At 37.8% G+C, this 12,806-nt stretch overlaps 1 protein-coding gene across 10 annotated transcripts in view; it reads right to left on the reverse strand.

Moving 5' to 3' along the window:
- The window catches only part of LOC124607261 (RNA binding protein fox-1 homolog 3-like), a 468,620-nt gene that overhangs the window by 73,293 nt on the left and 382,521 nt on the right, over positions 1 to 12,806 (reverse strand). For all 10 annotated transcript variants that reach the window (XM_047139561.1, XM_047139554.1, XM_047139609.1 and 7 more), the window contains one exon: positions 2,438 to 2,492. In XM_047139561.1, the coding sequence (XP_046995517.1) occupies positions 2,438 to 2,492 (55 nt within the window). The remainder of the gene's footprint in view (positions 1 to 2,437; positions 2,493 to 12,806) is intronic.

The following is a 12,806-nucleotide window of genomic DNA, read 5'->3' on the forward strand; positions in this document are numbered from 1 at the left end:
TGAAATGGAAGAAGAAGAAGAAGAAGAAGAAGAAGAAGAAGAAGAAGAAGAAGAAGAAACCCATAATAACTTTAAGATGCCAGCTAAATTATATTACGGTAAACTGCAGAGAGACTCAGGGCTTGATATTAATTTAGACCATATTTTAGCAAGGAAAAAAGGATACTTTTTTTTTTCTCAGAATGCCAATGGAAGGTGGCAGAGATAAGAAAAATAGAATTCTCAAAAAATTGGTAGAACAATATCTGATTTACACAAAATTCCATTGCTTCCAACTTCTCTGTTACGGCAATTCACAAAAAGAAAATTTCACGTGTACAATGTTATTCAAAATCTCCATTCATCTAATGCAACAAACAAACTCTTGTGTTTGTGGTGTGTTGTTTGAGTGTTCTACATAAACGTTTAATAGACACTCGTGGTAATGATGAAGTTTTTGAAGTGAATTACATATTTCTTTTCCAGTTCCTTGATTCCAAAAGTCAGTGATCGGTACCACACTAGATTATTTGAAACATTAAAATTGTTCAGATGCAGTGATATAGAAAAATTAAACTGTGTATTAACCAGGTCATACCGTGTCATTCATTTTGGAATATTAAGCTATTACATCCCTACAACTTAACAAATAAGCATATCCCAAAGCAATGCAATACTAACATACAAACTCAATCTTGTATTATCGTTTTCTACCTTTTGCAAAAGTTCCTGTCATATGTTTTCTCACTTGGGAAGTGGGAAAGTTTTTGAAAACTGTATTCAGTTGACATGGAAACAGATGCAAAGATGCCTAGCACAAGTACAAAGAAGGAAAACAGTACATTTCAATAAAATATATCATTAATTTTTGCACCCACATAACAACGCTCTCACCTGTCCTTACAGATAACGTAAGCACTAAGGAACGATGGCAGTTATTAACATACTGGTGACTGTGAGTACGTGTCAAATCCCATGTCCAATGGTTTATGGTTCAATCGCCATTCAATCCAATATTTTTTTCTGTCAATTATCACTTCTTTCACCTCTCGGAATGATGTGTCTAAGAGAAATGCCAAGCTGCACAATGGTTTGGGATCTGTGTTAAAACTGTAGGTTCACTTACAGCAGGCTGGTCCATTAGTCCATAGGTCTGAAGAAAGTAAAGCCATGCCACCTCCATTAGGACTACACCCAGTGAAGCACTGCAGTGATCAAACCAACCACAGATTTAAAACTTGGCTTTACTGACCAATGTACAGTGCAGATTCATATGACACATCATCAAAAAGACTGGCAAGAAATGCTTGAAAAACAGAAATTCCATTAGTAATATTAGGAAAAGGATAGATTGCTACTCACAGTAAAGACGACTCATTGAGTTGCAGACAGACATAACAAAAAGACTGTTACACATTGAAGCTTTCAGTCAAATCATTTTTCATCGAAGAAAAAAACCATACATTTACACCAACAAGCACACCTCATGCACACATGACCATAACCAACAGCAGCTTTGTTTTCTTTGCTGAAGGCGACTTTGGCTGACAGCTATAATGAGCAATGGTCTTTTCATTGTGCCTGTCTGCAGCTCAATGGCTCATCTTTACAATGAGTAACAATCTTCCTACTCATGATATTGTTATTATTCCATTGTTTGGATTTCAATGAATGGTTGTTAATTGTGTGGTTGGAAATACAATCCCTAAAACTAGCTTAACAAGAAGTGGTAGTTCCAAAAATTGGTTCACCACTAAGCAACATGGTATCATAACTCTCATTCCCAAAGAAAAAAGAGGAGCAGGAGGAGGGCAAAGGAAGCAATAATATAACTTTTTCATCTTCAACAGAGGTGCATAAGAATATAGTATTATGTTTATCAACATATGACAATCTGTCAGTTGTTGATGTTGCAACACACTGTATGCCAAAAAAATTGTTGCCTGTCATCAGAGCCAACCCCCCCCCCCCCACACCCCCCCCCCCCCCCCACCCCGCCATCCCACTACTTCACACTCTTACTGCACGCCACATCCTATGTGCATATAAATAAATATGCCAACAAATCTTTCAGTTGTGTCTCACATATCCATTATCAGACAAGAATGTAGACTGAATAATGGAGAACTTTCAAAGGACTGAAATTTTGAAAACTACTGCCCATTCTCATACATATGAATGAAATAGTTTTCTGTTAATATACATGAGTAATTTGTTTCTAAACACTAACTACTTTTACTTTTAATTGTATGTATCTGCTATGTGGCACTTGGGATAACGCCAAGGACAATTTTGGGCTGCTGGACCTTGAAGTTCACTAAACAACACAACCTAGAGCAGATTTGTTCGTATCTTCTGAAGATTGTCTGCATAGAATTATAATTTCCACTGTGAAATTTTATTTGTGATAACATACAGTTGCAATTTCTCATTTCAATATCCATTATTAGACACTCACCATTGGGAACAGCAGGTACCTTCTTAGTCTGCACACGAGCGGTTGCATTGTTGACCTAAGACATTTCATATATATCTATTACTATTTCAAACGTAACAAAAAAGATCATCCATTTATTTGATTTTTATATTAATAAATTAAATCCAACAGCAAACTTAGTACCTTTTTAATGTTACACAAGTCTTTAAAAATGGACTTCTAAACTTGTGGCATTTTATCTAGGAACCCTCCTTAGGACTTCAGAATGAAATTTTTGGAAAATACTTCGTAAAATAAAATTACTGTGAGTAAATTTCTAATATGAAAGCGTCCATTTTTAACTTCCAATAATGCAAGCATGTTTGTAATTTGAAAAATGGGGATGATGATGATGATCAATGCAAACCTTTTTTCCCCCTTTGAATGGGCCCGGATGTGGCTACCAACCTGTGTTGCTGTTGGACAATTAAGAGTACTGTATATAATATCTAAGTAAAACTTTAGATGTAGTCAATGATAATTAACTATAGAAAAACTAGTTATGCTAGAGATGAATTTCATTATCAAATTCCATAACTGTTACAGTTACACAAATACACACAGATGTATCAGTTATTGTTGGATATTTCTTTATGGCAACACATCAGTTTACTGTCATTCAGAATAAACAAGTGAAAAATATATAGAAACATATTTGATGCTCCATAATTACACTTCATTCCTCCCTCTTAATCTCTGCATAACTGCCAAACCCAACAAATGTGATATCTGTGATACACATTCCAATATTTAATTGTATATCTAAAAACGAAGATGATGTGACTTACCAAACGAAAGCGCTGGCAGGTCGATAGACACAAACAAACACAAACATACACACAAAATTCAAGCTTTCGCAACTAACGGTTGCTTCATCAGGAAAGAGGGAAGGAGAGGGAAAGACGAAAGGATGTGGGTTTTATGGGAGAGGGTAAGGAGTTATTCCAATCCCGGGAGCAGAAAGACTTACCTTAGGGGGAAAAAAAGGACAGGCATACACTCGCACACACACCCATATCCAACCGCACATACACAGACACAAGCAGACATTTGTCTGTGTATGTGCGGTTGGATATGGGTGTGCGTGCGAGTGTATGCCTGTCCTTTTTCCCCGTAAGTTAAGTCTTTCCGCTCCCGGGATTGGAATGACTCCTTACCCTCTCCCTTAAAACCCACATCCTTTCGTCTTTCCCTCTCCTTCCTTCTTTCCTGATGAGGCAACAGTTTGTTGCGAAAGCTTGAATTTCATGTGTATGTTTGTGTGTATCGACATGCCAGCACTTTCGTTCGGTAAGTCACATCATCTGTGTTTTTAGATATATTTTTCCCACGTGGAATGTTTCCCTCTATTACAATTAAATAATTGAGTGTTTTTGTTGTCATATTCAAACATATGATTTACTACCTCCAAACTTCCCTTTCTACTGTCAGATTCATCAGTAGATTAAGTATTTTCCTTGTGTTTCGACCAAGTCCCATAAACACACCCTTTGTTGTAGTAATGATTTCCCATTCTTCTAGATAATGAGTGTTATCTTACAGAGAAACTCTCGTGTTGAATCTCTTGCTTCTTCAGGGCATAGAAATCACTTTCATTAAACCAATTTTTTTTTCTGTTCTATTAAAACACACACAAATCCTCTGTACAATTCCACATAGTCATAGTACATCATACGAATCACCTATACAACATTTAGTAACTGAACTACACTTCTGTTTCCCCCTCCCCAGTTCCTCTAAACCATCTTAACAAAGTGCTTTATGTTTTCACTTCACTTTCCATGGCATTAGGTATCAAATACTACTAGTCTCGCATTCTTTTTTTTTTCCCGCTCTTGTTTTTCATCCCCATAAAACAGGTTTTAAAGATAAATTCCCTAATCATACAACTACATCTACATCTACATCTATACTCTGCAAGCCACCTTACGGCATATGGCGGGGGTATTTTGAGAACATTGTCATTTCCTCCTTTTCCTGTTACAGTCGCATATGGTTTGTAAGAAGAACAGGTGCTGCTAAGCCTTTGTATAGGCTCCCTAGTCTCCCCAATTTTACCTTAATGAGGTTTTTGCGAGATACAAGGCAGAAGCAATATAATTATGTGATGAAAATATATAAGATGTTTAAGGAAAAACATATTTATATACGAAATAAAGGACTCTAATGATGAAATGAAATGATTGTACGGCATTGTTGGTCGGAAGGTCCCATTTGGGTACGGCCAACTGAAACTGAACTAAACTCTGTCCATACAGCCCTCAGATGGCCCAATGGTATCAACTGACCACCATGTCATCCTCAGTCGATAAGCGTCACTGGATGCAGATATGAAGGGCATGTGGTCACAACAAAGCTCTCAGGCCATTGTTAAGTTTTCCTGACCAGAGCCACCACTTCTCAATGAAGTAGCTCCTCAATTGGCCTCACAAAGACTGATTGCAACCCACTTGGCAACAGCACTCAGGACACCCGGATGGTCACCTATCCAAGTGCTAACCAAACACATCAATGGTCAACTTCAGTGATATGACAGGAACCAGTGTTACCATTGTGGCAAGGCCAGTGGCATTCTGAAGATATTATTATGAATAATTGATGACTATAAATGCCACAAAGTACAGAAAAGCAACAGGTTATGGATGGAATTAATAAGATTTCACAAATCATCTAACTTCAATTTAGGTTGTGACACTGTTTTATCAGCTGCTGGAAGACAGGAGGAGAGGGGGGGGGGGGGGGGGGGGGGGGGTTAACCAAGAAAAAAAGAAAAAACTCCAGAGGAATAAATCTATCTAACTCAACTTACAAACTGTTTGACAAAATTACAAAAAACAGACTTCAAACAATAACTAAATATTTCCTTATCGAAGAACCAGTAAGTGTTAGGAAGAATCATTTAACTACTGATGCTATTTTTGCTTCACGGCAAAATACTGAAAAATAACATTTTATATCTTAACCAAGAAATCTTACCACATTTTGAGAAAGCATTCAGTAGTATTTTAAGATAAAAGTTACATAAAATACAGTTGACACATTACATCAGCAATTCAAACCAGTACAAGAACACTTATTTGTACTGGATCTACAAGAGTGACATTTATGTCCTACCTTACAATATCTATATTGACAATTCTTTTCAAACATGGAGATTTAAAGCTGACTCTTGACTACTGCTGGATTGTCTACCAATATTAAAAGCATTTTTTTGTTCTCACAACCTGCACCAATTCATGAGACAGAAAATTTAGTACAAATAACAGCTAATGAACGGAGTTTGGAAAATGATCTGAAATTTTCAGACCAAGGAAGCTAATAAACCCGACTTTTAATTAAAAATGTCATTTATAATAAATAATTTAGGAGCAAAGGAGAGACCACATACCAAGCAGCAGAAGTGTGGATTCATTGAGAGAGACATACAATAATGTAATGTACAATATGATAAAGATGTACAAAAGAAAGTGAATAAATGTAGAACCATTTATGAGATAATTAGCAAATATTTGAAAATTTGAACTCGGCAACTTATGAGAATGCTCTACCGATAGTCTTCCACGGAAGTGAATCATAGAGGATAAACAAGAAAATGCATATCCAGAGTATGGAGATAAAGTTTCTAAAACTGGTCAAGGGAAGTAAAAAACAGACAGAATCAGAAATGTATTAAACATGCGAATTGAGAAAGGGAAGTTAGAAGAAAGATGGAAAAAGTTAATGTCTGCATAGAAACAAAAAAAGAAATAAAATAAAGCAAATGAGATCCTGCATGAACAAGGAAAATGTGGGGAGCACAGTATGCAGTACAAAACCTAAACTGAGTAGGAGTAGGACTAGAAGTAGAAGTAGGAGTAGGAGTAGGGAGGAGGAGGAAGAGTGGGTAACCTAACACTTAGTTACACTTCCGCATACACTTCGATAAACTTCTGAAACCTTCATGTACCGTTTGGTAGTAACTGTGCCACCAAGGAATATCGCACCAATTATTCTGTGACTGAACATTGCACATCACACAGTCACCCATAGAGGGTCAAGAGACTTCTCGATAGTGAAATGCGGATTCTCAGTTCTCTCCTCCAGCTGGACTGCTGAAATTGCTCCAACCTAACCCAAAATGTTCTGCTGTAGTTCTTGACCACTATGAGAGTTGTTGCCTCACACCTTAGACTTAAAGGGTCCCCACACAAAGTAATCCCAAACTGACAGATCAAGTGACCTAGGTGGCCAGCTAGGGGGACAGCCAGACTGGCTTCCGCTAACAACTCTGTGTAAATATGCTACAAGGTTCGGCTGGCTGTATGGGCAGTTGCTCCACCCAGCTGGAAATAACTGTAGGTCTTTTCCACCTCCATTAATGCTGGCACAAATGCACGTCCAAATTGTATCCACTCATACAGGCCACTTTTACTTGCACCACACTGTATTACACTGTGGCACACATTCATCTGGGTATTACTGGAATCTACAGTACCACAGAAAAGCCCCATGGCATATGTAAATGTTATTGATAGCCCCACTGTTATTCGTAACTGATTTCTTTACTGCTTCAGGTGACATTTTCTGCATCACAACAACAGTGTAGTAGCTCATTTCTGACACTACCGCATGAGCAGTAATTACCCATGGCATAAAGCCAGAATCACATTACAATCAGAAAAGAATGATTAACTGAATAGTAGTGTTAATTTCACTGAGTTAAATGCTGAGAGATTTGGATTCATTCTCTGACCAAGGAATAAAGGCTATTTATGAAGAAACACTACTCATATTTGCCAGATGACGAAGATGAATGTTTGGAGGCGGTCATTCTCATAAATTTCATAAAGGCACTAGTGCAACAGTAAACACAGCGGTTTCCCAAAATTATAAAGGAGTTCAGATACTGACTGTTATAGTTTCTTCTACGAAAACACTAGTGAGATTTTCTTTCTTACAAGAATATAAGGTTACATTACTTCCTTACCATCCCGAAAGAAACTGCAAAATTCATTGCCACATTCACTATACAGTGGAGAGCTAGCAACAACAGATTTTTGTCACTTGAGGGCATGAATGTGAAATCTTATAATTTTCTTAATGAGGGAAAATTGAACAAAAGTGTATTTTAGTCACTTAGTAACCATGACAATATCAAACAGTGTAGTGGAACGTTTTTATTTGGGGGGCAAAATGGTCTGACTTGTTCCTAATTTTTTTTAAGTATAATTATTACATTAATGAATGAAACCACAAATATGAACACTGCAACAGCTCCGGCTGCCCACTACAGCAACTGGAATATATGTGTTGTGGTGGGGCTACTGTACCCACCCAGCTGACTCGATTGCTTTCTATATGTGTGTTTGCTGCCATCGAAAAGTTACAGAGCCTTTCTTTAATTTGGAAAATTTAAATGTATTAATGTTGACTTTTGTCTGCATAAATAATATTAACTGAAGGGACTTCTTACATAACTCTTTACCAATGTTGTCCCAGACTAGCTATAAATGTACATGTATGTTGTCAGGTGGACAACAACTACTGTTCTCTAACACAATCACAGATCAAAATGAATACTGTATGCTGTCCCCCAAACTGATAGGGCATTACAAAGACAGAAAAAAAATCATAAAATTAATTTTCACTTTGAAAAGGGTATCATGCAGTGTTGCAGTTGCACCTTGTGTTTCAAAGGGCACTGTGTGCGGTAAAAGAAAACATGATAACCAGAGCAGAAGTAATTGGGAACAGATTGTGATTGTGTGGTGCTAGTAACAACACCCTTCTAGTTGATGGAAAGTACAGACTGCTTAGCTCTCATTCAGGCTAAGGATATTGACACATAAGGTCCCAAAGTGGCTTCCAATGACAGACTTGCATCAGGATAAACAACCACACTGTTGTGAGATGAATTAGCAGTGATGACAACACAAAACGTGACTTTACATCAACATGAAAGGCAAGTCTGTCTTGCGTGAGAGTAAATTTTTGATAGAGATTGTATTCACTGTTTCATCCTAGTAGCAGGCTCATTGGTGAAACCTGTTATGGTAAGAATGTACACCAGACTCCCATGAATATTTTCTTTTTAAAAAAGTTGAAGAATAATATACAAAGTGATTATTAAAATAGGCTTAAAATTCACATTCATGCCAACTTTTTATTAATTTAGTCTTGAGACTGCAGAGTAATTATATGTATGATGTTTCTTTTGTCTAGTCGCTGTATGGCAATATATGAAATAAATATTGTGGGAAACACAGTTCAGTGTGAGTGAAAACACTTTTAGTACTTCAAACTTTTATGATACATTTAAGCATACACAAAAAATGCAAGAAAGAGGGAAAGGAGTATGTAAAAAGGCCGGCAGCTAAGGTAATGTTTCTTGCTATATATGAGCTTCCTCTGCCCCTGACCAGCTTATGATCAAGCCATTCTCCACACCGGGAAGTAAGATGTAAAAGGTATTTTATCTGAATCTAAATGCTGTGTGTAAACTGTTCTACTGCCTCGCAAGCACCCAGCAGTCATTAAATGTATTCAATTTGCAACTGATCAACAACTATTGCTCCTATCCTATATTGTTCAGCGAATTGGTCTTGCAGTGTGCAAATGGCTTAGGAAAAACATTTTGTGAAGAGCATAGGCCTCCAAGGTTTGATAATAATTACGATCTTATGTGCCTGTCAACAGTGCTACAACCAAGTATGGAATGTTGAGAACAATCCTCTACCAAAACTAATTCTATATGGAACAAGCAGTATGCAGAGTTCCTGTTTCACACAAGCTTCAGAACGTTGCAGCAGATACATGAAAACTTTTTCTAGTCTAAGACATTTCAGCAGTTGACTCAACAAAGCCCTTATGCTTCAAAACAACAGTCATGGTGCTCCATCCTGCACAATGAATGGGAGCATATTCAACATAGCCACTGCTATTTTGTAAGGACAAATAACTGAATAGCACTAGATACATTTGTAAATACACTGAACGTTGCCCTGGCAGTTGCCATGTTTGAAATTTCAAGTGTACAAATGAATGTTTCTCTGTAGCATCAGCAGACTGAAAGCACAGAGCACTGGGATCATATTCAAAACTCTTTTGTGGTAGAGAAAGCCGGCATTAAAGGCTCAGAAGCACATGTGGCTCTTTTGCTCACACCAGACTTGGGTGTGGTGGTTTTGTATATTGTGAAGGTAAATGATTGTTTTCATATTTGGCTGTAGTGGGATAATTTACAAATATTCGCATGTCAAATATCTATCTTCTCTCCCATCTTCTACTGCCGACCCTCCTTATGCAATGACTAAAGGAACTAATTGTGTGTCAGTTTTAAAGATTGTGCCCAAGAATATTTAACAAAAACACTCAAACTGTTACTATCTGAGCACTTTAAAGGCATATCCTGCCATTTCTCCCCCCCCCCCCCCCCCCCCTCTCCAGTCTGAAGGCTGGTTTGATGCAGCTCACCACACAACCATGTTGTGCAAGTCTATTCAAGTCTGCATAATTATTGCACTCTATAACCATTTGAACCTGCTTACCACAATCACACTTTGGTGAGCCTGTGCAATTATTCTAACACTGTTAGACAACATTACTGAAATGACAGGTGCACAGAAAAAAAGATAGAAAACTTGCTAGCTTTCAAAAATAATCCTTTCTCCAGGCACGCCGGACATGCTCGCACACACGCACACATTTAGCGTATGCCTATGCCCCTGTACAGTGCCAGATGGCAACACAATGCAATGTTAAAATGAAGCACTTTAAAGTAATATACACATTTTAAATCGAATCACAAATTTACATGTAACAAGTAAAGAATACCTGAAATAAGGAGAAATATAAATTTTAACACCATCTCCTGCACTGATTCTGATCAATGTTGCTGAATGACAGTATACTGAAATACTATAAAATTTCACAATACTCAACGGATTATAGGCACTTACTATTTCAATACAAAAACCAATCACAAAATCAAGTTAGTTGTCAAACTCACTCCTTTTATTGTTTTGTAGAAAATATAAGTACGATCTCACTACGAGAACCAATTGAGGGTTACAAATTGACAACTTTATCTGTGAAACAAGAAATTGAGAATTTTATTACCAAACCAACTGAATGTTTATTTCTGTCTACATTGCACTACCTATGTGATAATGATTACGAATGGGATACATTTCTCTACAGTACACAACAATAACTGATACACTGAAACAAAAATAAAAGCTGCAAATTTGTTTACAAATAAATACATGCAGCTCTTCAATTTTCCAAGCTGTCAGGTTTTTCCACATAATGTTCTTAATAATAGTTAGTAGAGTCAACCATGAAGAGTTAGATAATAAAAAGCAATTTATTTAGGTAATGTAAATAAAGACAATCGAAAGCTGGCTGCTCAATAGCATTATGAGTGTCACATTCTGGTTACAATTTGGGGGGGGGGGGGGGGGGGGATAGTCATGTCCTACTTGGAGAATAGTGGAACTAAGGGAGGGGGGATGTAAAAGGTAAGTGCTGAGATACATCAAAACTTAATTTTAGATTGCAAGAAAATGTCTAGGAAATAAAAAGTGTATAGCAGATGCTGCAGTGTTTCTCTGTATGCTATGATTTATGATTTTTTAATGTGACGATCAGTAATGAAGTGTCTTCTTTACTTCAACTTCCAAACACGATGAAATTTTTATCACTCATGCCTCTTTATGCCTATCAAAGTAAGACAAATCATATAACATCAGATGGAGAGAAAATTCTGTAACTGACCACAAGAATCCTATGAAATAATTTGTCAAAGACTGATAATGAAAAATTCACGGTGGACCCAAGTAATAAAAGGAGTATAGTTAAGAAGTCACTGACTGGCCGATGTGTCGAGAAGTCAGAAGGTGTGTAAGAGAGAAAGGGACGAAGTACTGCCAAACTTTAGAACAGCTTCCTCGTTCAGAACTGTACTAGTGCAGCTAAAGCTGAGCTGAGCTTCTCTCTCTCTCCTCTCTCTCTCTCTCTCTCTCTCCTCTCTCTCTCTCTCTGTGTGTGTGTGTGTGTGTGTGTGTGTGTGTGTGTGTGTGTGTGTGTGTCACATTTTATGATGGGTGGGTGTTTGTTTTGTGGCTGCAGATGAACACTGACAACCAAACTTGATTCTAAACAATAACACTAACACATACCAGCAAACTGACGATTAACTCCAATCTGTTTTCAGTTTAACATAACATAAGCAATGGAAGTTTATATGCTGAAGATATCACAATTGTATCTCCCTCTAATGAAGTGTCTATGTGAGAGATAACTTTCAGATAGCAGCAGAAAAACAATTGTCATACTTGATTATTCCTTTTTGGAAAATGGTCAGTGGTATCAGGGAGGGAAGAAATTAGGCGTAAGGCCATGAATTTTGAAAATGGTCACTGTTATCAGGGAGGGAAGAAATTAGGCGTTGGGCCATGAATTTTTTCACCTTATACATCAAAATGGCTGAAAGATTTGCCTGTCTATAAGGCCTAAAACAATGAACGAATTATCAGCACAAACAATCAATTCCTAAGAGACGTAAAAAAAATTCAACATCTTCATAACGAATTGCAGTACACACACACACACACACACACACACACACACACACACACTCACTATTGCTGCCCGTCCAAATAAACGAAGTGTTAAATCAACAGAAATAATCTTCAATATTAGAATATTAGACATATTTTTGTGCTGTGATGTTCTCAGAAGGAGGGGCTCTGAGGACATGACGCTGGTGGTGGTGGTGGGGTTGCGGTGGATGGGTGGGTGGGTGGGTGGGTGGGTGGGTGGCAGGGAGGGGGGGAGGGGGGCAGGGAGGGGGGAGAGAGAGGGAGAGAGAGAGAGAGAGAGAGAGAGAGAGAGAGAGAGAGAGAGGGAGGGAGAGAGAGAGAGAGAGAGAGAGAGAGAGAGAGAGAGAGAGTGAGAGGGGGGGGGGGGGGGGGGGAATAATCAAACAAGATGAATTGCTGTCTATCAGAGGAATTCTAATAGTGAAAGTTTGTCAATGATATGCCTCAGTTCGTTAATTTCAGATGTGCACAAATTCCGTATGTTATTTTGCATGTGTTTTCAGGAATAATGAAGTAACAGCTATTATTCAGGGATATGACAGGAACTATTATTCAAAGCAAAAAATTCTAGTACACATGGGCTCTAAAATGCATACCCAAAGATCTATAAGCACATTTTCATCTGCACCACAATGGAAATTGAAATGAGTATATGGTGTCAGTGGCGGGGAGTTCCCGGATGGGAAGTTCGGCTGCCAAATGCAAGTCTTATTGAGTACGACGCCACATTGGGTGATTTGTGCGTCAACAATGGGGATGAAATGAAGATG

The sequence above is a fragment of the Schistocerca americana genome, chromosome 1 (genome assembly GCF_021461395.2).
Source record: "Schistocerca americana isolate TAMUIC-IGC-003095 chromosome 1, iqSchAmer2.1, whole genome shotgun sequence".
NCBI lineage: Eukaryota > Metazoa > Arthropoda > Insecta > Orthoptera > Acrididae > Schistocerca > Schistocerca americana.